General features: G+C 43.8%; 1 protein-coding gene across 1 annotated transcript in view; it reads left to right on the forward strand.

Moving 5' to 3' along the window:
- Window positions 1-26,949, forward strand: part of CDYL2 (chromodomain Y like 2) — a 211,413-nt gene that overhangs the window by 166,025 nt on the left and 18,439 nt on the right. Inside the window, exons 3-4 of the mRNA XM_030925308.1 lie at window positions 9,081-9,298; window positions 21,392-21,564. Of these exons, the coding sequence (XP_030781168.1) occupies window positions 9,081-9,298; window positions 21,392-21,564 (391 nt within the window). The remainder of the gene's footprint in view (window positions 1-9,080; window positions 9,299-21,391; window positions 21,565-26,949) is intronic.

Consider the following 26,949-nt stretch of genomic DNA (forward strand, 5'->3'; position numbering starts at 1 on the left):
TGGGAAAGTCTTTATTCCCTCTTCATGTTTGAAGGATATTTTTCCCAGGTATACTATCCTAGGGTAAAAGGTTTTTGTTTGTTTGTTTGTTGTTTTCTTTTAGCACTTTAAATATGTCATGTCACTCTCTCCTGGCCTGTAAGGTTTCCACTGAAAAGTTTGCTGCCAGATGTATTAAAGCTCCATTGTATGTTATTTGTTTCTTTTTTTTCTTGCTGCTTTTAGAATCTTTTCTTTATCCTCGAGCTTTTGGAGTTTGATTATTAAATGCCTTGAGATAGCCTTATTTGGGTTCAACCTGCTTGGCCTTGTACTTGAATATTGATATCTTTCTCTAGGCTTGGGAAGTTCTCTGTTATTACCCTTTTGAATAAACTTTCCACCCCCATCTTTTCCCTACCTCCTCTCTAAGGCCAGTAACTCTTTAGATTTGCCCCTTTGAGGCCATTTTCTAGAACCTGTAGGCATGCTTCACTGTTTTTTATTCATTTTTCTTTTGTCTCCTCTGACTTTATACTTTCAAATAGCCTGTCTTCAAGCTCACTAATTCTTTCTTAGGCTTGTTCAATTCTGCTATTCAGAGTCTGATGCATTTTTCAGTACGCCAGTTACATTTTTTAGCTACACAATTTCTGCCTGATTCTTTTTAATTATTTCAATCTCTTTGTTAAATTTATCTGATAGAAGTCTGAATTGCTTCTCTGTGTTATTGTGAATTTCTTTGAGTTACCTCAAAACAGCTACTTTGAATTCTCTGCCTCAAAGGTCACATATCTCCTTTGCTCCAGGATCAGTCCCTGGTGCCTTATTTAGTTCATTTGGTGAGGTTGTGTTTTCCTGGATGGTCTTGATTCTTGTAGATGTTTGTGTCTGGGAATTGAAGAGTTAGGTATTTATGTCTCCCCATAGCTGCCACAGATGGGAATGTGCTGAGTCTCACCTGAAGCCACTAAGTCTCAGAGTCTTACCCAAGGCCCTGTACGTGGTACCTGTGTACTGCTGCTGGTTATTCAGGGCTCTGCAGTTAGCAGGTGATGAATCCTTCCAAGATGGGGTCCTTTCCCTTGAAGGCAGCAGGTTCCCTCTGGCCCAGACTGTGTTCAGAAATATCTGGGAACTAGGCCTAGAAAGAGGGCCTCATGACTCTGACCAGTGCCCTATCCTGCTGTGACTGAGCTGTTAACCAAAATGCAAGACGAAGTCCTCCCCACTGCTCTCTCTCCTCTCGTCAAGTGGAAAGGAAGCATCTCTTTTGGAGACTTGAAGTGTGCAGTCTGGTGTTAGGAGAGCGGTGATACCGGCAGTCCCTTAGCCACCCCAGCTGGTATCTCAGTGGGTTGTGTGCCCCCTGAGTCTCCTGGCTCTGGGCCCAGTTCAGGACTAGGATTGGCCTTGCAGTTCTAGCCCCTGTGGCCTAGACTGCCTTTCAAGTTTATTTAGAGCCCCAGAGCACTTTGTCCCATGGTGGCAAGGCTTGCAGGAACTCAAGTTCTGACCACTGGGATATCAGTGATTCTCCTCTGGCTAGGACTGGTCTAAGTGCTCCCTCCGTGGGTAGACATCAGCTGAGTTTGGTATGGTTTTGCTTTCTGCTATAACAGGACAACAGTGAGTTCAATACCTCACAATTGCTACACTCTCCTTTTCCACAGTGCACAAACATGCTTTCCATACCACACTACTGCTGCAAGAGAAAGGGAGAGCGGTAGCATTTGTGATTCAAGACTGCTTTTCTTGCCTCTTCGGTGCTTCTTTCAGCAATATAAAGTTAAAACCAGGTACTGTCTGTGAGTGCTCACCTGATTTTTTGTTCTTATGAAGGTCGTTTTTGTTGTGTAGATAGTTGTTAACTTGATGTCCTTGCAGAGGAAAGGGGACGATCCATGGAGCCTTGTATTCTGCCATCTTGCTCCATTCCCTCATAACTCATTTTTTATTGCTGAGCAATATTCCATATTATGGATGTACCACAGTTTATTTATCCCTTCACTTATTATTTTTTTTTCTTTTTTATCAGGAGTTTAATTTTGCACAGCTAACCATTGATAATTTGTGTGGTTTAATGAATAAGAGTGCCAACATCAATCATTCAGCCTAATGAAGCCTTCTAGAAGTACATGTGGCAGGAGTGGGGAGACCTGGACCACAGTATACATTTAAGTTTCAGTTATAGAACTTTGCAAATGGGCTCTTCCTCCTGCACTTTCAGAAATACCCTTAAGAAGTCTTTATTGACACTTTCTCTTATGATTCTCTGAGCACTGTGTATGGGGGGAGGCATGGGATGGTAGTTGTCGAGAGTTCAGTTTTTTTTTTTTTTCCAACAGAATTAAAAGAGTTTATTTTGAGACTTTGTTGTTGTTGCTGCTGGCTTTCTCTTGATTTGGATAGTATTTTGAACAATTAATTTTTTTCAGTATTCTGAAATATATTCTCCATTATTTTTGATATTCTCATTTTTGGCCATTGAAAGCTACTTCTTTTTGACATGGTACATTGGGTTTCTTTTGTTTGCTTTTGTAATTTTTTTTTTTTTTTATACTTTAAGTTCTAGGGTACATGTGCATAACATGCAGGTTTGTTACATATGTATACTTGTGCCATGTTGGTGTGCTGCACCCATCAACTCGTCAGCACCCATCAAGTCATCATTTATATCATGTATAACTCCCCAATGCCATCCCTCCCCCCTCCCCCCTCCCCATGATAGGCCCCGGTGTGTGATGTTCCCCTTCCCGAGTCCAAGTGATCTCATTGTTCAGTTCCCACCTATGAGTGAGAACATGCGGTGTTTGGTTTTCTGTATCCCTTCACTTATTAAAAGACATAATGGTTGCTTCCAGCTTTCGGTGCTTTGAATAAAGCTGCAGTTTTTTGTGTTTTGCTTTTGTTTTGTGACTCTTAAGATTTCAGATCATTAGGGTGAATACCTAGGAATGGTGGTTGCTGGTTGATATGGTAAGACTATGTTTAGCTTTTTAAGAAAAAACAAAACTGTCTTACAAAGTAGCTGTGCCGTTTTATATGCCCACCAGCAGTGAATGAGCGTTCCTGTCACTCAGCATCCTCTCCAGCTATTGGTGGTGTCGGGTTTTTGGATGTTAGCTAATCTAATGTGTGTGTAGTGGTACCTCCTGGCTTTAATTTCCTTGCTCTAGTTCCCTAATGAAAAATGATCGTGAATATCATTTCATAATGCTTATTTGTCATCTGTATAACTTCTTTGTTGAGGTGTCTCTTCAGATCTTTTGCCCATTTTAAAATTATTGAAATTACTTTGTTTAAATTATGTTCTTTGTAATGTCCAATTTAACAGTTTTTTATTTCATGGATCATGTTTTTAGTGTCGTATCTAAAAACTCATTGCAAACCGAAGTTCCCTAGGGTTTCTCCTATATTATCCTCTAGGAGCTTTATAATTTTGCGTTTTACATTTAGGTCTATGATTCATATTGAGTTAATTTTTTTTTTTTGAAAAGTACAAGGTTTGTGTCTAGGTTCTTTTTTTCCTTTTTTCAAATGGATATTCATTTGTTCCAGTACCATTTGTTGAGAAAGACTATCCTCTCTCCATTGAATTGTCTTTATTTCTTTGCCAAAGATCACCTCAGTATATTGCTGTGCATCTATTTCTGGGTCGTCTGTTATATACCACTGATGCATGTATCTATTCTTTCATCAGCACCATGCTGTCTTGGTTACTTTAGCTTTGTAGTAAGTTTTGGAATTGGGTAGTGTGAGTCCTCCAACTGGATTCTTGCTCATCAGTATTACCTAGGTCTTTTGCCTTCCCAAATAAAGTTTAGAATCAGTTTGCCAGTATCTACAAAATAGCTTGCTGGGATTTGAATTGGGATTACATTGAGTCTATAGATCAAGTTGGGAAGAATTGACATATTAAAAATGTTGAGTCTTGGCCAAGTGTGGTAGCACACACCTGTGATCCCAGCACTTTGGGAGCCTGAGGCGGGAGGATTTCTGGGGGTTGGGAATTTGAGACCAGCCTAGGCAACATAGTGAGACCCTGTCTCTGCGAAAAATAATAAAATAGCCAGGTGTGTTACCACATGCCTGTAGTCCCAGCTACTTGGGAGGCTGAGGAGGGAATATAGTTTGAGCCTGGGAGGTTGAGGCTACAGTGAACTCTGGTAGCACCACTGCACTCCAGCCTGGGTGACAGAGTGAGACCTTGTCTCGAAAAAAAAAAAAATTGAGTCTTTCAATTTGTGAACACAGACTATTTCTCCATTTACTTGGATTTTTTTGTTTCATCACAGTTTTACAATTTTTCACTTATGGATCCTGTACATATTTTATTAGATTTATATCTAAGTATTTCATGTTTTGGATGCTGTCATAAACAATATTTTTTAAAGTTTTAAAATTTACATATAATAGTTTTACATGTTTTTGGAATACATGTGATACTTAGATACCTGCATATGATGTGTAATGATCAAATCAGGGTAATTGAGACATCCATCACTTCAAACATTTGTCTTGTCTTTGTTTTGGGAACATTCCAGTTCCTCTAGCTACTTTGAAATATACAATAAATTATTGTTAAGTATAATCTCTCTATTTTACTAAATACTAAAACTCAATATATTTTTTAAAAAACATCAAGTTCCAGTTGCTCATTGCTGGTGTATGAAAAAGTAACTGTCTTTTGTCTGTTAACTTTGTATTCTGTGACCTTACTGTATTTGCTTATTAGTTCTGGAGTAATTGTTTTTCTTTTTATCTTTTTCCCTTAATCCAGTTCTTTCGTAGTTTCTATGTAGACAGTCTTGTCATCTGTGGACAAAAATCGTTTTATTTATTTCTTCCCAAACTCTATACACTTGTATTTCCCTAAAATTTTTTTCTGCAATAGCTGGGACTCTCAGTATGATATTGAAGAAGAGAGAGAACATCTTTTTCTTATTTCAGATCTTAAGGGCAAAGCATCCAGGTTTTCACCACTAAGTATAACATTATCTGTAGGTATTTTGTAGATGTTCTTTGCCAAATGGAAGAAGTCCGTTTCTTTTTCTTTTCTTTTCTTTTTTTTTTTTTAAGTTTGTGCTTTTTAGTAATTAAAGGATTTTTAAAATATACTTTAGGTTCTGGGATACATGTGCAGAATGTGCAGGTTTGTTACATAAGTATACCTGTGCCATGGTGGTTTGCTGCACCCATCAGCCCGTCATCGACATTAGGTATTTATTCTAATGCTATTCTTCCCCTAGCCCTCTGCCCCCAGACAGGCCCCAGTGTGTGATGTTCCTCTCCCTGTGTCCATGTGTTCTCACTGTTCACCTCCCTCTTGTGAGTGACAATATGCAGTGTTTGGTTTTTCTGTTCATGTTTTAATTTGCTGAGATTGATGATTTCCAGGTTCATCCATGTCTCTGCAAAGGACATGAACTCATCCTTTTTTATGACTGCATAGTATTCCATGGTGTATATGTGCCACATTTTCTTAACCCAGTCTGTCATTGATGGGCGTTGCGTTGGTTCCAAGTTTTTGCTGTTGTGAACAATGCTGTAGTAAACATATGTGTGCATGCATATATCTTTATAGTAGAATGATTTATAATCCTTTGGGTATATACTCAGTAATGGGATTGCTGGGTCAAATGGTATTTCTGATTCTAGATCCTTGAGGAATCACCACACTGTCTTCCAAAATGGTTGAAGTAATTTACACTCCCACCAAAAGTGTAAAAGCTTCCTATTTCTCCACATCCTGTCCAGCCCTGCCTTACTAATGATCACCATTCTAACTGGCATGAGATGGTATCTCATTGTGGTTTTGATTTGCTTTTCTGTAATGACCAGTGGTGATGAGCTTTTTTTCATACATTTGTTGGCTGCATAAATTTCTCCTTTTGAGAAATGTCTGTTCATATCCTTTGCCCACTTTTTTATGGGGTTATTTGGGTTTTTTCTTGTAAATTTGTTTAAGTTCCTTGTAGATTCTGGATATTAGCCCTTTGTCAGATGAATAGATTGCAAAAATTTTCTCCCATTCTGTAGGTTGCCTGTTCACTCTGATGATAGTTTCTTTTGCTGTACAAACACTCTTTAGTTTAATTAGATCCCATTTGTCAATTTTGGCTTTTCTTACCATTGCTTTTAGTGTTTTAATCATGAAGTCTTTGCACATGTCTATGTTCTGAATGGTATTGCTTAGGTTTTCTTCTAGGGTTTTTATGGCTTTAGGTCTTACGTTTAAGTCTAATCCATCTTGAGTTAATTTTTGTATAAGGCATAAAGAAGAGGTCCAGTTTCAGTTTTCAGCATATGGGTAGCCAGTTTTCCCAACACCGTTTATTAAATAGGGAAACCTTTCCCCATTGCTTGTTTTTGTCAGATTTGTCAAAGATCAGATGGTTGTAGATGTGTGGTGTTATTTCTGAGGCCTCTGTTCTGGTGCATTGGTCTATAAGTCTGTTTTGGTACCAGTACCATGCTACTTTGGTTACTGTAGCTTTGTAGTATAGTTTGAAGTCAGGTAGCATGATGCCTCCAGCTTTGTTCTTTTTGCTTCGGGTTGTCTTGGCTATACAGGCTTCTTTGTGGCTCCATATGAAATTTAAAGTAGTTTTTTCGAATTCTGTAAAGAAAGTCAGTGGTAGCTTGATAAGGATAGCATGGAATCTTTAAATTACTTTGGGCAGTATGGCCATTTTCACAATATTGATTCTTCCTATCCATGAGCATAGAATGTTTTTCCATTTGTGTCCTCTCTTACTTCCTTGAGCAGTGGTGTGTGGTTCTCCTTGAAGAGGTCCTTCACATCCCTTTTAAGTTGTATTCCTAGGTATTTTATTCTCTTCGTACTAATTGTGAATGGTAGTTCACTCATGATTTGGCTCTCTATTATTGGTGGATAGGAATGTTTGTGATTTTTGCACATTGATTTTGTATTCTGAGACTTTGCTGAAGTTGTTTATCAGCTTAAGGAGATTTGGGACTGAGATGATAGGGTTTTCTAAGTATACAATCATGTCATCTGCTAACAGAGACAATTGGACGAGGAAGTCCCTTTCTGTTGGATTTTGTGAGATGCTTTCTCTACATCAATTGATATGATCATATGGTTTTTCTTCTTTTAGCCTGTTGATATGGTGGATCACATTGATTGGTTTCCAAATATTGAACCTGCTTCTTATATCTGATTGTGGCATATACCTCTCTTTATACATTGATGTGCTAATACTTTGCTGAAGATTATTTTTCCATCTGTATTCATGAGAGATATCAGTCTACTAGTTTGTGTTCTTGTAATGTCTTTATCTGGCTTTGGTATTAGGGCAACGCAAGCTTCATGGAATGAATTAATTAGGAAGTGTTCCTCTGAACCTGTTTTCTGGAACAGCTTGTGGAGAATTGGTATTATTTCCTCCAGAAATGTTTGGTATAATTCTTTGTGCTTGATGCTGTCTTTGTTAGATTATTAATTATTGATTCAATTTCTGTAGTATAAATTCCTTCAATTTCTTTTTTTATAGGCCTATTCAGATGAGATGATGTATTTCTCCTTGTGTATATTTTGGAAGTTTGTGTCTTTAAAGAAATTTCATCTAAGTTATCAAATACATGGGCAGAGCAGTTTTTCTTAGTATTCCTTTATTATCCTTTTATTTTTATTTACTTTTTTATTATTTTTATTATACTTTAAGTCCTAGGGTCCATGTGCACAACGTGCAGGTTTTTTACGTATGTATACATGTGCCATTTTGGTTTGCTGCACCCATTAACTTGTCATTTACATTAGGTAGTTCTCCTAATGCTATCCTTCCCCCTTCCCCCCACCCCACGACAGGCCCCGGTGTGTGATGTTCCCTGCCCTGTGTCCAAGTGATCTCATTGTTCAGTTCCCACCTATGAGTGAGAACATGCGGTGTTTGATTTTCTGTCCTTGCAATAGTTTGCTCAGAATGATGGTTTCCAGCTTCATCCATGTCACTACAAAGGACATGAACTCATACTTTTTTATGGCTGCATAGTATTCCATGGTGTATATGTGCCACATTTTCTTAATCCAGTCTATCATTGATGGACATTTGGGTTGGTTCCAAGTCTTTTCTTCTGTGAATAGTGCCACAGTAAACATGTGTGTGTGTGTGTCTTTATAGTAGCATGGTTTATAACATCAATAGTGATGCCCCCTCTTTCATTTCTGATATTGGTAATTTGTATCTTCCTTCTCTCTCTCTCTCTGTCTCTGTCTCTCTCTCTCTCCTTTTGGATGGTGGTATTTGGGAAATGTTTTCAAAATACACATTTAAGCCTCTTTCTGTACCTGCTTCCAATGGAGGTTTGGAGGTGTTGGCTTGGCCTTGCTTTCCTTAGAACACTCCAGAGCTCCTGATGTATCCTGTGTGAAGCCAAAGACTGGGAACCATTATACATCTGGATCATTCTGTTTTTAGTTTTCAGACCTTTTCAGCAGGGCGCTTTCAGGCCATTTGTGAATGTTAATATGTGAAAGAGAAAAATGCAAAACCGTTGTAATTGATTTGCGAGAGGAGGAGAGAGACCTAAGGACACTGCCTGCTTGGTACTCATCCGTCTTATCTCAAGGCAGCCCCCAAGGAAGTACTGGGGGGTCCCAGAGCCCCATCTTTGGTTCTCATATTAAATAAGATCATGCCCGTGATGTGTTTGAGGATGGTGCTTGGCACATAATACAGGTTGGATAAAGGTTAGCTGCTGGTCTTGCTCTTATTGATAATTTCCTGTCATTCATAGGCATCCACCAGTGGAGAGGGCTGCCTCTCATGGTGGTCAGTGGATTCCCTGTGGCCAAGGAATCTGAGCAGAAGCTGATGTATGGGAGAAGAGAATAGAGGACCACACAGGGTCTTCACAAAGAGCCCTCTAGGTCCTCTTTTGAATTTGGAGATGCAGGAATTCAGCCTGTCTCTTCATCTTCCCTCTTCCTAGAACAGAGGGTGGCACAGGGGAGGAGGTGGTGTGTCCCAGCCACATTCAAGCCTTTCCATTGGAAATCCCAACATCCTGTGATCATGCCCTTCAAGGATTGTGGCCCATTTCAGTTTCTTACATTGTTTATCTGGTTTTGGAAGGCTCTGCTCTGACCAACGGGGGATTGAACCTGCATAGTCCAGTGAAGAGGAAGCTGGAAGCAGAGAAAGACTACGTCTTTGACAAGAGGCTCAGGTACAGTGTCCGCCAGAATGAAAGCAACTGTCGGTTTCGAGACATCGTCGTGCGGAAGGAAGAAGGGTTCACGCATATCCTGCTGTCCAGTCAGACCTCGGATAACAATGCCCTGACACCTGAGGTAAGGGGTGGCAGCCAGAGGGAAGGGCAGGCTGGGCTGTGGCTCCTTCTACTCAGAATGGGACATTGGCTTTCTGCTTCCTTCCATCAGGATGCTGAGGACGGTAACCAGCATGCATAAAAATTTGACTGCAGGGCACAATTTGCTGATCATTTTCCATACATTATCCCATTTGATCTTTATGACCATGTAATAATACCATCTCATCTTATAGATGAAGTCCATGGGGAGAGGGACTCACGGAACTGATGGTGGACACAGACTTAGCCAAGGGGCAGACTCAGAATCCAAATGTCACATCTTGGGCTTTTGCAGCTAAACTTTGTTGTCATCAGCATGTCATATTTGTTTGCTGCAGGCATCATTCACTCAGTTAATGTATCTCACTCAGCTTATAATACGTATTATATATGTTGCTACGTATTATATATATAGTTGAGACAGATCGGTTTCACATACCATAAATTTCACCCTTTTAAAATGTACGATTCAGCGATTTTTAGTGTTTTCACAAGGTTGTGCCAGCATCACCACTATTGAATTCCACAATATCTTCATCACCCCAGGGAGAAACCTCGCCCACATGAAATAGTAACTTCCATCCATTCTCCTTTCCCCACACCCTGGAAACCACGCATCTACTTTCCGTCTCTATAGATTTGCCTGTTCCGGACAGTTTGTATCATTGGAAACGTGCAGTATGTAGCCTTTTGTGTCTGGCTTCTTTCACTTAGCATGTTTCACCCGTGTTGTAGTTTCACCCGTTTCACCCGTGTTGTAGTGTGTATCCATACTTCATTCCTTTCTATGGCTAAATAATATTGCATTGTATGAATAGACTATATTTTATCTATCAACTTTTCTATTTGTGGGACATTTGTGTTGTTTCTACTTTTGACTTTTATGGATGATATTTCCACAAATGTTATATACAGGTTTTTATGTGAACTTATATATTTTCAGGTTTCTTGGATATATTTCCAATTTCTAATAGAATTTTCTTGGATCTTTTCCAGTTGTTGGAATTGCTGGATCATATTGTTTACTGTATTTTTCGAGGACCTGCAAAAATTGTTTTCCACAGTGGCTCCCCCATTTTACAGTCTGACCAGTAGTATGTGAGGGTTCTGGTTTCTCTGTATCCTTGCTAACACTTGTTATATCTGCCTTTTTTATTATAGCAACGCTAGTGCATGTGAGGTGGTGTCTCAGTGTGGCTTTGGTTTGCATTTCAGTGATGGCTAGTCATGTTGAGCATCTTTTCATGGGTGCATAGGCCATTTATCTCTCTCGCCCCTTTCTCTTCACATCCTTTGCCTATTTTTAAAATGAGGTCACTTTTCTTTCTATTGTTGACTTTTAAGCATTCTTCATATACTCTAGATAGTAAGCCCTTATCAGATATATGACTTGAAAATATGTTCTCCCATTCTGATAGTTGATTTTTTACTCTTTTGATAGTGCCCTATGACAAACAAATTTTTAAATCTTGATGAAGTCTATTTTACCGCTTTTTTACATTACTTTTTAAATATTAATCATGCTTATGTCTTAGGTGAATAAAATAGGGAACCAATGAATACTTAATGCAGTGAGGTTGACAACATCGTTGTCATGGCGGCACAAGGGAAGAGATTCTTGACAGCACAAAGGTGGGAAGATGCTCCACTGAGCAGCCTTTTCCTACAAGATGCCTGGGGTAGGGCAGTAGAGTGGCAAATGGCGATAACAGTGACGACGGCCAGTGGGCAGGGGCTCTTCGTTCCTTGTATTTGCTGTTTATCTTGTGTCATCTCATCACCTCCCTTCTGATGTAGGATTGTTATGATCCACATTGTACAGATGAGGAAATTTAGGCTTAAACAACCCAGTTGAGCTAGGGTCTCACAACTTAACTAAGTAGGTGCCAGGAGGGCAGGGGTTCTGTTCTTGCCCACCTTTTGTCCCTTTGTTCATCCCAGTGCCAGGCCCACTGAAGACCCCTTTTCTGTCCTTGAAATATCCTGGACTCTGTTTTTCATAATAGCAATGGGAGGTTAATGAGAAGGGTATGTTTTGGGGGATGCAGTCAAGGGATGACCACTCACTCACACTGGGATACTAGAATGGCCTGGCACTGCCCAGTGTACCCCGTACCTTCAGGGAGGCACAGGAAGTGGGGTGGGTGGGAGGGAGGTGCTGTGATCTTCAACTTCTGATTGCATTATTGTTATGGTTGAAATAGACCCTAGTTCTTTTACAGGGTTGTGTGCATGGCCGTCTGGAATGACTGACACATGGTGAGGGAAGCACTGTGGCTAAAGCCTTGGGGTTGTGGGGTGGTAGTTGTGTGTTGCACCTTCTCTGAGCATGGTGTTTTGGGGGCTTCTTCCTCCTCCACCTGTAACAGAAACATGCCTGGGGTTCTCTGCTGTGTAGACCTCTGTGTAGAACTCAAAGAAGCCTAGAGCGTGCAGTCCACCCCGAAAGCAGCTCTTCATATGGTTATATACCTGGAAACCTCCTTATTTTAAGCTCATCATGACATCTGCACAGACCAGTTTTTCCCAGATTCTTTCTACTTCACTACTTTCTAAAAGCGTGTTCGAAAAAGGCACAGCATTTTCTTTCAACAAACTGCATACATGTGAAGTCTCCAGCTCGTTCCCTCTGTGGAGCAGCCCTGGGTGGTAACTGTTGCTCACTCATCGTGGAAAACGTGTTGTGCTCAACTGATTTGAGGTGCACAGGTTCTCACCTCCTGAGCTGCGGGCTTGGTTAATTGAGGTTCCTTTCCTAATCAGCGTCGGTCGGTTACAGAACAGGAGGAAAACAGTCAAAGTGAATGATCTAGGTATTTTCAGCTGTCTCAGCAACGGAAGGGGATTGAGTATGTGGGTGAGCCAGCTGACTGGGTAAAGCAGCCCCTAATGAAGGTCCTACTGAAATGAAGAGGCTGTGCGAGAGGAGGAATACAGGTTTTAGTCTAGCAGACCTGGGTTCCAATCCTGCCTTCAACTTACCATGCTGTGACCTTGAGAATTTACTTTGCTGCTCTGAGCTTCCTCGTTTATAGAAATTTTACAGTATTTTGCTGGCGAGATTAGAGATAATGTATGCACAGGGGCCCACAAAGTACCTGGCATACAGGAGGTATCTAATAAATGGTCCTATCATTGATAACGTGAAGCAGAGACCATTTAAAGTCCACCAGCAGACCTTGCCTTGCTTGTGAATGGAGGAACCAGAAGGCGACCACTTTCATGGTTATAATTAAACTACTTTTTCTAATTGTATAGGTGACATTGCTTGGAGTGGCCTCAAGGCCAGAAATTCATACATTACTGTGTACATTAAGTAGATTCTGAAACCAGTGGGTTTACTGTAATATTTTTCCTGTCTGGGATACAGCAGAGAACCAGGAGATGAACAGAAATGCCCCTTAAGGAAAGAGTCAGTGAAACAGATTACACAAAGTTCTCCTTGATTGAAAGCTTATCCACTTCCCCACTGGGAGAAGACTCCAGGTCTTCCTTCAGTGCCCTCGGCCTCAGCCCACAATCCTACCACCACTCCCAGGAACACGGCAGACATGCAGGAGTCCCCTTTTACACCCCTCTTATCATGACCCCATGTCCAAACCTGTCTCAAGGCCGGTTCACCTTTATTCTTGAATAGCTCTTTCATATGTTTACTTCTATTTCCACCATGACCATTACAGTCCACTACTAGGCTATTTTGTCTGGACTACTGTAATTAGCCTTCTCATAAGTCTGCCTGCTTTCATGCTTCCTGCCGTTTAATACATTCTGCATAAGGCAGGCAGAATGATCTTCCAGAAATGCAGCTGTGGCCAAGTCAACCCTTTATACGCACACCCCTCCCCAACCAAATGTATCGATGGCTTCTGATTACCCTGGCTGACAGGCAGAACCCTCAGTGTGGCGCAGTCCCACCTCATCGTGCAGCCCGCCTCACGTACTTCTTCTCCTGTACCCCAGTCACCTGGCTTGCTTTCATGCCCACACCTGCCCCAGGGCCTTTATATTGTGTCCCTCTGACTGGAACGGGCCTTTCTTCCTCCTTGCTTCCCTCACTCTTGCTGTTCCTTCAGGTCTCAGCTCGGCCATCACTTCGGCAAGTCTTATCACAGTTGTTAGTCTACATATATTTATGGGGTAACTTGTTAAATGTCTGATATCCTCCCCCTCCTCCACTAGACTGTAAACTTCTTGGAAGGTAAAGACTGGCATTATCTTAATTCAATAAACATTTGTTAAGTTCTTTTATGTGAAAGGGTCTGGACTAGGTGCTACAAGGGATATAAAGAGCGTAAGTATACTATTTTAGCTCTTAAAGGATTGTATTAGTTATCTATAACTGTGTAGCAGATTGTTCTGAACTTAGCATTTTAAAACAGCATACACTTATTGTCTCATAATTGCTGTGGGTCAGGAATCTGGGTATGGCTCAGCTGGATGCTTCCAGCTCAAGGCCTCTTACAAGGCTGCTGTCAAGTGGAGGCTGGGGCTGCAGTCTCACACGAAGGCTCAACTGGAGGAGAATTCACTTCCAAGCTCACCCATGTGGTTGTTGGGTGCATCTGTTTCCTGCCATGTGGGCCTCTTGTGAGGGCTATTCATGACAAAGCAGCTTTCTTCCCTCAGAGCAAGAACTCCCAGAAAGATAGCAAGAGAGGATGGTCCTTTTGTCACCTAATCTCCTCCTGAAGGTGACATGCCATCATTTTGGCATCTTCTGTTGAAGCCGGTCACTAGGTCCAATCTTCTCTTGAGGGTGGGGGTTACAGAAGGTTGTGAATACCAGGGGTTTAAATCACATAGAAGGTAAGATACAGTAAGGAGGTGCACATTCTACAAGGGAGTTTGTTGGAAGAATCACAACAGGCATTTAAAGTATTCAGGGTTTTGGGAGAAAGGAGAGTGTGCATCTAGTCTGGGATATGGGGAAATGTCCTTTGAAGGTGGTTGCATTTAAGATGGGCCTGGTGTGACTGGATTTCAGCAGGTCCAGATGAAGTATACAGAGAGGGACCCTGGTTGATTCCTCTTTTACATCCCATTCTAATGAATTTGGTTGTCTGGCTGTAAACACATGCCAGATCCAAAGCTAGAAGTCATAGAGGGGGAGTCTGTTCTCTCTAGCAGACAACTAATAGCAGGTGCAAGTGGCAGCTAGGAAGTGCATAATGAGAGCAATGAATTTACAGGACATATTTAGGACTTCAAAATGCATAGCAGTCTAGGACTATTTGTTAATAGAATCACATCCCAGAAGCCTCTAAGAGGAATATTCTGTTATAGGCCAGCAGGTGACCATTGAGAAGTAGTTATATGCATACAGTATATTCTGTTTAAGAAGGCAAGAGAATGTGGACTAACTTTAGAACATTTTACTTTAAATAAACCAGTTACATTATAAAATTTGGGGTCTTTCAAGAAGGTAGAATCTTAGCCATCTGTCCAAATTGAATTACCAACACCAAAAAGGAAAGAAAATAGATATACACTAGATATAACTTTTTTAAAAACGAAAAACAGTATAGTATGTACTTCTTTTGTGTCAATAAAATGCAAATTTATTTTCAATTTAATTAATTCATAAATGAGATGGCTGCTTTGTTTGGTCTTCTATTTTTTTCTTAACAAATTGACAAGTAGGTAAGTATGGCCTTAGCCAGAGAGGCTACTCTCTGAGTCATCTATAGAATTTCAGTTCACCTCTTTACAGCAGGGTTTCTTTTTTTTACTTGCCTCTCAGAGAAATAGAGTTCATGTATAGGTGAGAGTGTATCTATTTCTAGAGGCAGATGGATGAAAGGACCCACAAGATAGTGGCCTGTGAGCTTTTTTGATGTTCAAAATGAATATCTGTTGCTTATACCCAAATAGGCTGGAATGTGCTTATTCTATCCTTCCAGCAGGGCACAGGCCTGGAGATTCTCAATTCAGATTGACATCTAGTCCTGTTTTTTTCTACTAAAATCCTATCCATTTAAAAAATCACGCAGCAGTATGAAGTAGGAGAAAGTAAAGAGTTGTTAGCATGAGATTTAAATCATGGTCCTGCCTCTTACTGCTGGTGTGACCTTGGACATCTTACTGTACCTCTCTGAGTCTTCATGGTGTCACTTGCAAGGTTGAGATGCCATCTCCTACCTTACCAGATTTTTATTTGGAATAAAATATTACGTGGAAATTACCTGGTGCAATTCCTGGCACTACTAGGTGCTTAAGAAATGGGAGTTCTTTTAAAAATTTAACCTTAAAAAACAATATTTTTCCAGTATTCCCCCTAACTTTCATATGCTGTGGTGATGCCTGTGGAGTGTTTAATAATGATCCTTTGGAAGTTTGCTCACTTACTGTCCTCTCTGTTAGACTCTACGCTTCAGCCAGGCACATGCCATGCCTTGTTTTCTATCACTGTATACTTTCTGCTCTTGTTTCAACGATCCAGTGATTGGGTGTTCTTTATTTTATCCTCCCCCCCCATTCATTGTAATTCATGTATTTTTAAGAAGTTATCCCTAAATTATATACACATAACAAAGGCTAAGTGTAATTACCTCCACCACTTCTGAATATAACCTTGACATGCTCTAACTCTACTCATTCCTCCTCTTATCCTCTACAATATTATTGCCTGCTACTACAGTTCTACGCCATACCAACCTCTGCCCTCAAATTAATATCAGTATTATGATTTTTATAGTCAGTTCTTATATTAACAACACATTCACCAATTTCTTTCCTTTTTTTTTTTTTGAGACGGGATTTCATTCTGTCACCGAAGTTGGAGTACAGTGGCACGATCTCGGTTCACTGCAACCTCTGCCTCCCATCCTCCTACTGAATAGCTGGGACCACTGGCATGCACCACCATGCCTGGCTAATTTTTTCTTTCTTTCTTTCTTTCTTTTTTTTTTTGTATTTTTAGGAGAGTTGGGGTTTCATCATGTTGCCCAGGCTGGCCTCGAACTTCTGAGCTCAGGGAATCTGCCTGCCTCAGCCTCCCAAAGTGCCAGAATTACAGGCTTGAGCCACCAGTTTCTTTGCTGGTTATTATTCCTTGCATGTCAATTTTTCCTTCTGAATATAGTTTCTTTTTCTTGCAGTACATTCCTTTTTAGTTCTTTTAGTGAAGGTCTAAAAATGGTAAACACTCTTTTACTGAAAATGCCTAATTTTTACCCTTCCTTTTAAGTGAATTTAGCTGAGTGAAGAATTTGTTGACAGTTGTTTTCCTCAGCACCTTGACAATTGTATTCTGCTACCTTCTGGAATTTATTTCTGCTATGTAGAATTTGCCTCCAGTCAAATATTTGCCCTCTGTAGCTAAGCTTTCTTTTTCCTCTGGATGTATTTAAGATTTTGCTTTGTCTTTGATGTTCTGAAGTTTAAATATGATACATCTGTGCGTGCACATATTGTTATTTCTATTGCTTAGCTTTTTGTTTCAGTTCTTAAATTTTAGGATTCAAGTCGGTGGTAGATAGAAGCCCTCTCCCCAAGATATTCATGTCCAAATCCCCAGAATCTATGACTATGCTAGGTTCCATGGCTGGGGGGAATTAAGGTTTCAGATATGCATTTAAGGCTGCCAGTTAACTGACCTTAAAAATCAAGAGTATTCTAGACTACCTGGATGGGCTTAATGTAATCAGAAGGGTCTTTAAATGTAGTTGAGAGAAGCAGAAGAATCTGTCAGAGTGACACAAACTGAGAAAGTGAGGAAGACCCAGCTGGGCCTTATTGCCTTTGATGATGGAGGAAGGGGCCATGAACCAAGGAATGTGGGTGGCCTCTATAAGCTGGAAAAGGCAAGAAAATGATTCTCCCTTAGAGCCTCCACAAAGGAATGCAGCCTTGCTGACAACTTGATTTCAGCCCAGTAAACCTGCATCAGACATCTGACCTACAGGACTATGAGATAATAAGTTTATGTTATTTTAAGCTACCAAATTTATAGTAATTTTTTATAGCAGGCTTAGGAAACTAGTGGATCTTTCATCAATTCTGTTAAATTCTCATCCTTTATCTCTTTCGATATTGACTTTCTCCTCTTCTCTGTGATCTCCTGATAGAATCCGTACAGCACCTATTTTAAATCTTAGCATTCTTGTCTTTAATCTCTCCATTATATTTTCCACCTCTGTTTTTCTGTGCTACATTTTGGTCAATTACTTCAGGTCTTTCAGTTAATTTATGCTCCCTTTAGCACCACCTAATCTGCTGTTGATCTCAGCAGACGTCCATGACTTGTTTTTCATTTCCAGACGTTTCTTTCTCCTCAAATCTATTTTTTCCTCATATTCTCCTGTTCTTTTCTTAGGTCATGTCTCTTTTCCTCTCTGTGATTATTTTAAACACCCCTATTTTACAGTCTCTTTTGGATCCTTCTGTTACTTGAAGTCATGTTAGGTAATCCTCTCATTTGCTGAGTGTGCCAACTTGTATTTTCTCAAGTGTTTTGTGATTTTTGATTGTGAGCTCATCTTCAGCTAGGATTTTTTTTCCTGTATAATTCCCATGCAGTCTGGGTTGCAGTTTCTCCCCAGAGTACTTTTACATTCATTTCCATCAGACACCTCAGGGATATTACTAGCCTGTGTCCAATTTCTGTGTTAAATTCTATCTGTGGATTCTTCCCCATGTGGATGTGGTAACTCAGAACTTCAAATCCACATACAAGGCAGGCTTGGAGTTTTAGCTTCTCATGGGAGAATTTTCCTACAGCAAAAATAAATTATTTGCTGGAGTGGCTTGTCCTGACTGTGGTATGGCAAACAGGTAGCAGAAGGACTAGAAGGGCTGAGCCTGTTTGTGGTAAAGCTGATTCTATTGTAGGCTTCTTGTCTCCAAAGCCTGCACCTGTTCAGCCTGGCCACATTGCCATGAGTCCTTTTGAATACCAGGCACCCAAGAGACATTGTATAGTCAAGGTGTGTAGTGTTGCTGCAAGGTTATGATTGGAAGGAGTTGGGGAGTGTGCAGGGCTGTGAGAGGGTTGGTTCAGCTAGTACACAGACTTGGAGGGTCTGGATGATGCTTGGGCCTCAGAACGCAGCATGTGGCAGGAGATCAGCTTCAGACCCTGGCTCCATCCTAAAATCCACAGTCTGGGAGGGGAGAAGGGTCTACTTTCCCCTGAGCACCACAGAGCTCATTCCCTGCTGCTCCCATAGCCAGACTGCTGTCATGTGGAGGTCTTCAGATGAAAAGCCCTGGTACTTTGAGAGGCAGCCTACCCTGCAGTGAAGGACATGGGCCCCAAAGCCTACTTCCCAAATCCTAGTCTAGCTCCACCCCATACTTGTCAACTTCTCAGAGTCACTTACTTTGGTTTTGTCATTCATAAAATGGGGCTTGAACAAGTGACTCCCTCATAAGGCTAAGTGAGTTCACATCATAAAGCAGCGCTTCTCAAACAATAACATGCATATGAATTCCCTGCAGGTCCCATGAACGTGCAGAGACTCATCCTGTTGGTCTGGGCTGGGGCCCAAGACTCTGCATTTCTGGCCAGCTCTTGGGAATGTGAAGCTGCTGATCTAAGGACCATACTTTGAGTAGTGAGGTTTGAAAACACTTGGGGCAGAGCCCAACCTGTCCTGTAGGGTCAGTATATAAAAGAGGACATCTTGCAAGATATATGCCATGCACTGCACTAAGCAGCCTACTTGCGTCTTGTTTGTTGGTAAATCTGAGGTAGCTCTAAATTTTACAGACAGAGAGACCAGGAGAGGCTAATGATTTCACTCCAGATTACCCAAGATGTTGTGGGGTAGAAGTGGAGCTTGTGCCCAGCCATAGCCCCAGAGGCCCATGTTGACCTTCTGGAACCCCTTGTAAGTCTAGGCTGGGCCCTTAGACTCTGCATTTCTGGCCGCCTCCTGAGGGGTGTGATGCTGCTGTCCTAAGGACCACACTTTGAGCAGTGAAGCTGGAAAGTGCTTGGGGCAGAAAGAGTCTGAACCATCTCAGCAGGAAACTTGGAGCCAGCCAGTCCGTTAGCGCGAGCTCTGCCACTTGCTGACATGTTGCCTTGAGAAAGTCACGTTTCTCTCTGAGCCTCAGTTTCCCTTTCTGTAAAATGGAGCTAATAATAATGCCCACCTCACAAGGGGTTGGGAGTGTAAGTACTCATGGGCAAGTGCTCTGTAACCTTCAGGCGCATCCAAAACAGTTCCTCGTGTGATGAGGAGCTGAACAGCCTGGCTGCATGCCTTTGAAGAGCGGAAACACAGTTAGCCTTCATGGGTTGCAAAGTTTATGGTGGTAAACTCTTCAGTCTTTTAAATGATTTTCACAGGTCTTGAGTTGGCCTTGTAAAAGCTTCTAGATGGGTGAGCAAGCAGCCTACCTAATTTTCTTCTGAAGTTGAGGAAAAGGGCTAATGAGGGTGATTAAACAAGCAGATATTGAGTGTCCACCCTACCCCAGGCAGTGTGCTAGGCTCTGAGTATACAGTGGGGAATAAGAGAGATGCCATTCCTTTCTTTATTAAAATAACAGTTGAGCAAGGGTGGACAAATAAAAGGCAGGAAACAAATAAGTAGTAGGTAAGACAGGTAAATGTATGATAAAGGAAGGAAACAAATGGGGGTGCTGGACAAGGGAGAATGGGGGAGGAGAATAGGGTGGGTCATAGAAGGACTTTCAGAATCAAGGAGCCTGGGCAGTCCCACAAGGGGTAGGGAGATTGGCACATGCAAAGGTGATTAGGTGAATATGCGCTTGGCCCGGGGAAGTTCAAAGAAGGCTGCAGCTCTGGGAGCTCTGGGCTCTCCTAGCTGCCCCACCCCTGCCTGTCCCTCCCTGGGCTGGCTGCTTGCTCTGGGGCTGACTGCCCTCCTTCTCCATGAATGAAAGGCCATGGCCAGACAGTGGGAATCTGCAGTGTCAAAGTGCATAGACTAGGCGTTGTGTGAGCCAGGCCAGGGCTCAAATCCACCTCTAACACTTACCAACTGTGTGGCCGTGGACTAGTGTCATGACCTCTCTAGGCATCTGTTCCCTAGTCTGGAAGTAAGAAGAGTGGCTACTCACTGGTGCTGGGGAGGCTGGAGCCCACGTAGCAGGGTACCTGGCCTGCAGTACATGTTCACTGCTAAGGTAGCACTTGTTGGTCTGACCACTTACCGAGGGCACCTGTGTCTGTCTCCCAAATTCTGTCCTGCCCTCCACCTGCCCAAGACAAGGTCATAGAGTCCTAAAAATCCTAGGGCATACATGCAGGAGACACATACAGGAGATAAGGGGAACTTGTCCCATGATGGCAGGTGGCCAGCACAGTTCTTCCATGTCAGATGGCAGACTTAACTGGCATGCAGAAGAGGAACGAAATGCCTTTTATCCAGAATTCATCATTACCTCCCAGGAATGTGAACCTGCAGGTGGCCATAGCATAACCGTTCCTTTCACTTATTCTTCACTGGAGACCTTGAGAGTGGGTCCACCCACTTACCGATGGGGACAATGAGGATGAATAACTAGCATGACTCAGGTCCCACGGCTAGTAAGTTGCAGAGCCAGAATTTGGACCAGGGGCTTGGAACTCCTGTGGGACATTAAACCCAGGTCTGGATCTGATGCCAAAGCCCAGTTGCCATGTGGCACCTGCAAACCATGCGGGGTATTAGCTGGATGAAAGATGAGCAAGGGTGTATAATAATCAAATTGAGTCATCTAGAGATGGCTTACATCCCTTACTTGGGCTGTGCACGGATTTTTTCCACATCTTGTAAAGGGCTAAATAAGCAAATGCCAGAACAAGATTTGCAGAGATTTACCAGGGATTGAGCGACTCCAGGCCAGGCTTCCAGATCTGCAGCCAGTGACCACACTGCCTCCTTATTAGCACTCTTCTGCCTGCTCTGGGGATGGTGCTGGAGGGCTTTGGCTGTGATAAGTGTTTTTCTCCTTGCTCTGGATTCATGCTTGTACTCAGGGGAGGCTCCCTGCACAGGCAGAAGCAGATTCCCTGGCCTCTACCCTCAGGGGATCAGGCCTCTGGCTGTCTTGCTGTCTGAAAGCCCCAGGCTTACAGGATAGTCACTTAACATCCCTGCAAATTCATCTCTGCCGGCAGATCATGAAAGAAGTCCGGCGAGCACTCTGCAATGCAGCCACAGACGACAGCAAACTGCTGCTCCTCAGCGCAGTGGGCAGCGTGTTCTGCAGCGGCCTGGATTATTCCTACCTAATTGGCCGGTTGTCCAGCGACCGGCGAAAGGAGAGCACTCGGATTGCAGAAGCCATCAGGTGAGCTGTGCTCCTGTTCCCACACCTTGGGATCCTGCCTAGGATTACCAAGTGAAAATACAGGCTGCTCAGTTACATTTGAATTTCAAACAACCGGGAATTTTAATTTTAGCATAAGTACATGCTGTGCAATATTTGAGACCTGCTTACATTTTAGAAATGTTGGTTGTTTATCTGAAATTCAAATTTTAATTGGGCATCTTATATTTTCATCTATAACCATAGTCCTGCCAAAATTAGGACTGCTTTGCCCTCTAGGTTAGATCCCACTTTCATTCTTTTGATCGGAAAGATTTTTTATTTGCTATCAAGGCCTGAGTGTGGTCCTGGCCATGTGTTATCCACACTACTCCCGCCCCTTGCCTGATGGGGAGAGTGGTTGTCTGTTTGTTTGTGTGTCCCAGCACTGTCGTAACTCAGCAGTGGGGAGGTTGATGGAGGGGTTCCCTGGGCAGCTGTGTGTTTGCAGACCCAACGGGATACAGGGTATGTCCCCCTTTCTAATTGCCCCTGGGCAAAAGTTGGGGTCCTGGGGGTGACTCAACAATGAGTACCTTTTTGGGACACTGAAGGGTAGTTATTTCCCCATTCTTTATTAGTATATCAAAAGCAAGTGAGTGTCATTTCTAGACACTACAGCTGTTTAGCTGGTTTACAGCTGTCAACCAGTGTTCACCTGAGAGGGACTGCTGTATCTTGCTTAGGAATCAGACAAGTCACATTTCAGGAATGCCCCTGGTCACATGAGAAGGAACATTTATTCCACATGGTATCACAGAGCCTCAGGCCATAAGTCAGGGATTTTCTGGGGCCTCCAGTCTCCATAGTTCTGTGGAAGTGCCACACACAGGGAGGCGGATTCCCACGTGGCTGTAGGGGGCTTTGAGGGTTTGCGTTGTCTCCAAGAGGTGATGCTGGGATGCACTTGTGTGTGGAATTCTGAGTCCCTCTTCAGGGTGAAGCAGCCATTGGAGCCCCTACTCCAAAATACCCATGTCTGTTGTTGCAGAATTCTTGCCGGAAGAGACATGATGAGCCTGGGCACTGTTACGTGAAAGGCGTTGTGGTTATGGAGGCACAGGCTTCCTGGCTGTGCCCAAACGGTTTGCGCTTTGCCTGGTCCCAGCTATGCCCTCTCGCTACTGCCTTTCCATGTGTCGAAGGGGGACTGTAGGATTTCCAGCGTGCTTCTCTCATGCATGAGGCCACCACAGCGCACCCAGAGAACTGAGTGCCCGTTTTTGTGACCTGTGGAGCCTCAGTCATGGTCTTTATCTGGTTTACAAATTTCAGTGGAGGCGTTAGCTGGATTTCCAGAAGCCCAGGGAAACCTGGCTGACACAGCCCCTGGTTTTCACTCCATGCGTGCGCAGCTCATTAGCATCCAGACCCCTTGTAGTGAGTTGAAGTGTGGCCCCCAAAAGATATGTCCAGGTACCAATCCCTGGAACCTGTGGAGGTGACCATATTTGGAAAAAGGCTCTTTGCAGATGTAATTAAGTTCAGAGTCCTGAGATGAGATCATCCTGGGTTAGAGTGGGCGCCAGACACAGAGAGAACTTACTTCGTAAGAGGGGACACAGACAGAGGAGAAGGTGATATGACAGAAAAGGAAGAGCTTAGAGTCATGCAGCCTGAAGCCAAGGAATTCCAAGGATGGCCAGCAGCCACCACAAACTGGGAGCAAGGCCTGACACAGCTTCTCCCTTAGAACTTCCAGAAGGAACCAGCCCTGCCAACGCCTTGAGTTTGGAGTTCTGGTCTCCAGAACTATGAGAGAATACCTTTTGATTGTTTTAGGCCCCAAGTTTGTGGTGACTATTCCCTGGGAAACTAATATAGCCTGGAAGGAAATCATTAGCAGCTCAAAGAGCCTCATCTTTTCAGGCTCTCCTCTTAGGTAAGGGCCCATCCTGACCTCTGCCCAGCATCCTCAATGGCTGCTCCTTCTGGTGGGCAGCTGTTCACCTTTGCTGATGGGGTCTATTAACAGATTATCCCGGGCAGCTGCAGGCAAGGTGGGACTGGTAGGCCAGCCCTGAGTTGACAGTGATGAGGCTTGTCCCAGCGTGGAGTGGGCGAGGGGGTCATTCCTGCATGCAGGGATAAGGTGTTGCAGCTGGGTCACTGAAGGGATGGAAGCTGAACAGAAACAGGGTATCCAGGGGGTCAGGTCTCAGATGGATTTCCCCAGAGCCCCCACCGAATGGTTCCTTCCTCTGGCTTTGCACGCCCAGTCTCTCTGGTGAGGGTGGCATCTCCCTGGCCTGGCCCTGCATTTGTGTCTTGGATGTATCAAATCTGAGGGGCAAAACCTTCCCTCCTGTTCCCATAGCCTCTACCCACTGGGGTGTGCAGCGTGATATCTATGCGTCTCTGGACTCTTGAGAACCAAATTCCTGGAGAAAGAGATGTCAGAGGCAGATGGGGTTGAAAACATCAACTGTAGGAGAATGTGGCTGAGGCCAGGGCCCAAACTGGCTCCTGACTTTCCCAGCTGAGTAGTTCTGGGGAAACACGGCCAGTGGAATTCAGACATTTGCCATCTCAGCAGGCAGGTGAGCTCCCCTTAGGCAGAGCACAGGGCAAGATGGCGGAGGCAGGAGGAATTCTTCTTGATACTTCAAAGGGAGCAGAAGTTGGTAGTTCGTGAGCTAGCAAGGATGAGGGCATGGGAAAGGAGATGTCCCCTGGACCACTGGTCCCCGGCCCTGACAGCACAGGGAGGTCCAAGGGAGCATTCCCAAGACCTAGATGCTTGGCAACACCCCCACGGGACTCTGGGTTATTTAGGCTGAGGTGGGGCCAGCGCATCTTTTGATGGGAATCGTCCTTGGTGGTTCTCAGTTGCAGCCAGGGTTGAGAACACCTGCCCTGTGCTAACCAGATTTCTGCACCACTGATTGAGAGCACTAAGAGAAACCTAAGATTCTTATTTTTGTGCAAGAGAGAAAAGGTGGTTATTAAGGGGATGAGGGTGAAGAAGGAGGTGATACAGGCGTGAGAATGGTGAGAACTACAAGCAAAGATGGTTGGAGGTGCAGAAGATGTGGCCGCGTAGAGACAGATGTTCCTGGGGTTAGAAAGAGACTGTGGCTGGCCCATCAGCACCAAACTCTTTCAAGGCATCTCTAGCTCTCCCAGCTTGGAAGTGCTGCCTTGGAGGCCACACTCTGGAGTTGGAGACACAAGGTGGCAGCGAAGCATTCTGCAGATAACGTTTTGTGGATTTCCAGAGGGGTGTCCTGAAGGAAGTGCACTGTCTTTGAAAGGAGCTTGATTCATGCTGCAAGTTCTGCGCCCGCTCCTGTCGGTTTTCTAGGTGTGTTAGCGTACTTACAAGAAATCTCGTGTGAAAAAACTTCCTTCAAAATCTAGCAGGGCCAAAATGTTTTTTTGGACATCGAACTGCCCCCATCTCTTCTCTTGGGACACGCTCCTAATAGGGCTGACCAGGCGTGCTGCATGGCCTTGGCACCCCGTGAGTGGTACTCTCACCCCCTCCTCATCCTTGTCTAAAGAAAACTTGCATACGCGTGACCAGGCCTGGTGACTGGGACTCATCACTCTGCAAATGTTTGATGAATGAACTAGCAGATTTGGGGAGAGCACAGGTGGTTTGTTCAGAAGCCTCTCTCCTGGATCCATCCCAAAAAGAGGCTGCCTCCTCTGAACTTGTGGGGGAAGACTCTGGGGTCCTGCAGAGGAAAGCTCTGGTGACAAGGCGGCTTGTTCAAACGAGGTATTCAGGAAAGCAGTGTTGGCTAGCAGCTGCCCATGTGGCACCTGGAAGCAGGCTGCCTGAGCTCAAAGCTACCTCTGCACTTGCTGGTGGTGGAGCCTTGGGTGTGTCACAGATCTCTCTGAGCCTATTAGCTCATTCAGAAAATGGGAACAATCAAAATGATGGTACTGGCCTCACCAGTGGGTTGCTACGATGGAGAATAAAAAGATACTCCATGTGAAACACTTGGGCTATTCCTGGCACTAATATGTACTTGGACTTACTATTACAGTTGTTGTCACTACTGCTGGTACTTCCAGCCATGACTTCTAGCTAAGCTGAGTCTAAGACTAGGGAGTGGGCCCCTGGACTAAGGGGTGGGTTGTAGACTTAAGGAGTGGCCTGCTGGGGACCTCTCTGGGGGCCCCAGGATGGTAGTCACTGTTTGGTCCTGTACTGGCTGGGGGAGGGTTCTCCTCCATGGCTCTGGTTAAAGGGAGTGTGTAACTGGGTCACAAGAGAAATGCCGATTGCTCCAGGGGAAATTGAGACATTCCAGTGAGCAGAATTTTGCTTCTGGGTCACCTGTAGCCTAGGAGAATGGATCACAGACCAATTTGAGAATTGAATGAGGACTCTGTCCACCCTCCCCAGCAGATGCATTCCCCCTAATAATAGCAGCAGGGATGGCGTGCTCCCCGCATGTCCGCACTGGGCTAGCACCCTGCATGGAACGTCTCCTTTGATTCTTATTCAACTCCCAATCTGGGGCAACATCGTTGATTTTCCCATTTTACAGAGGGAGAAAATGAGGCTCCAGAGACCAGGCACCCTGTCCAAGGTCTCACCATTAGTTAGGGGCAGAACTGAGACTTCACTCTGAGTCTTTCAGATTCTGAAGTTCTTGCTCCTTCTGCCACATCAGTGCAGCCCAGCAGCTTTGTCATGCAGAAGCCACAGGGCTCGGGTAGAGCAAAGGAAGCTGTGCGGGTCAGGTCAGCCTGATGGCCTTGGATGTGGGGGAAGGCGGGGTGCAATCTTCCCCACGCAGCCCCGCCATCGCAGCAGGATCAGATATCTGAGCTGCAGGGCCCGTAATGCAATATCCTGTTTGCTGCTTGGCTCCCAGTGATAGAGATCTACTGCCCGAGGTGAGAGAAAGAGGATGGGGGGTGGCCTTCATTAAACGTCAGGTGACATTTTCATATCAAGGAAATGAAGTGTGAGGCAGGTTGGATGACACAGGAGGGGCTGGGGTAGAGGGTCAGAGCTCTGCACACCTGGTCCCCTTTCCCTTGCTTCCCTGATTCCCTTGCACGGATCTCAGGTTGGAAACCACAGAGTGAAAGGCTCTGGGGTCCTGCATAAGAAAGCTCTGGAAAGTCACAAGGGCTGCAGTCCATACCTGAAGGATGTCATGTGGTTGATGGAGCTAAGGTGGCAACAGTATCAGAGAGACCCACGGCAGGGAGGCTGTCTTGACAGGCATGGACCCTCTTTTATTAGAAACATTCAACAGAGGCAGAATGATGCATCCTTGGAATGGTATGGAGGGAATTCTGCACCGAGTGGAAGATATGGCTCCATGAGTCCTAAAGTCCTTCCCACCTCTGAGATCTAAGACTCTGGAATTGTATGAGGTCACTCAGGAATGGGATGTT

Source organism: Rhinopithecus roxellana, chromosome 20 (assembly GCF_007565055.1).
Source record: "Rhinopithecus roxellana isolate Shanxi Qingling chromosome 20, ASM756505v1, whole genome shotgun sequence".
NCBI classification, from domain to species: Eukaryota; Metazoa; Chordata; class Mammalia; order Primates; family Cercopithecidae; genus Rhinopithecus; species Rhinopithecus roxellana.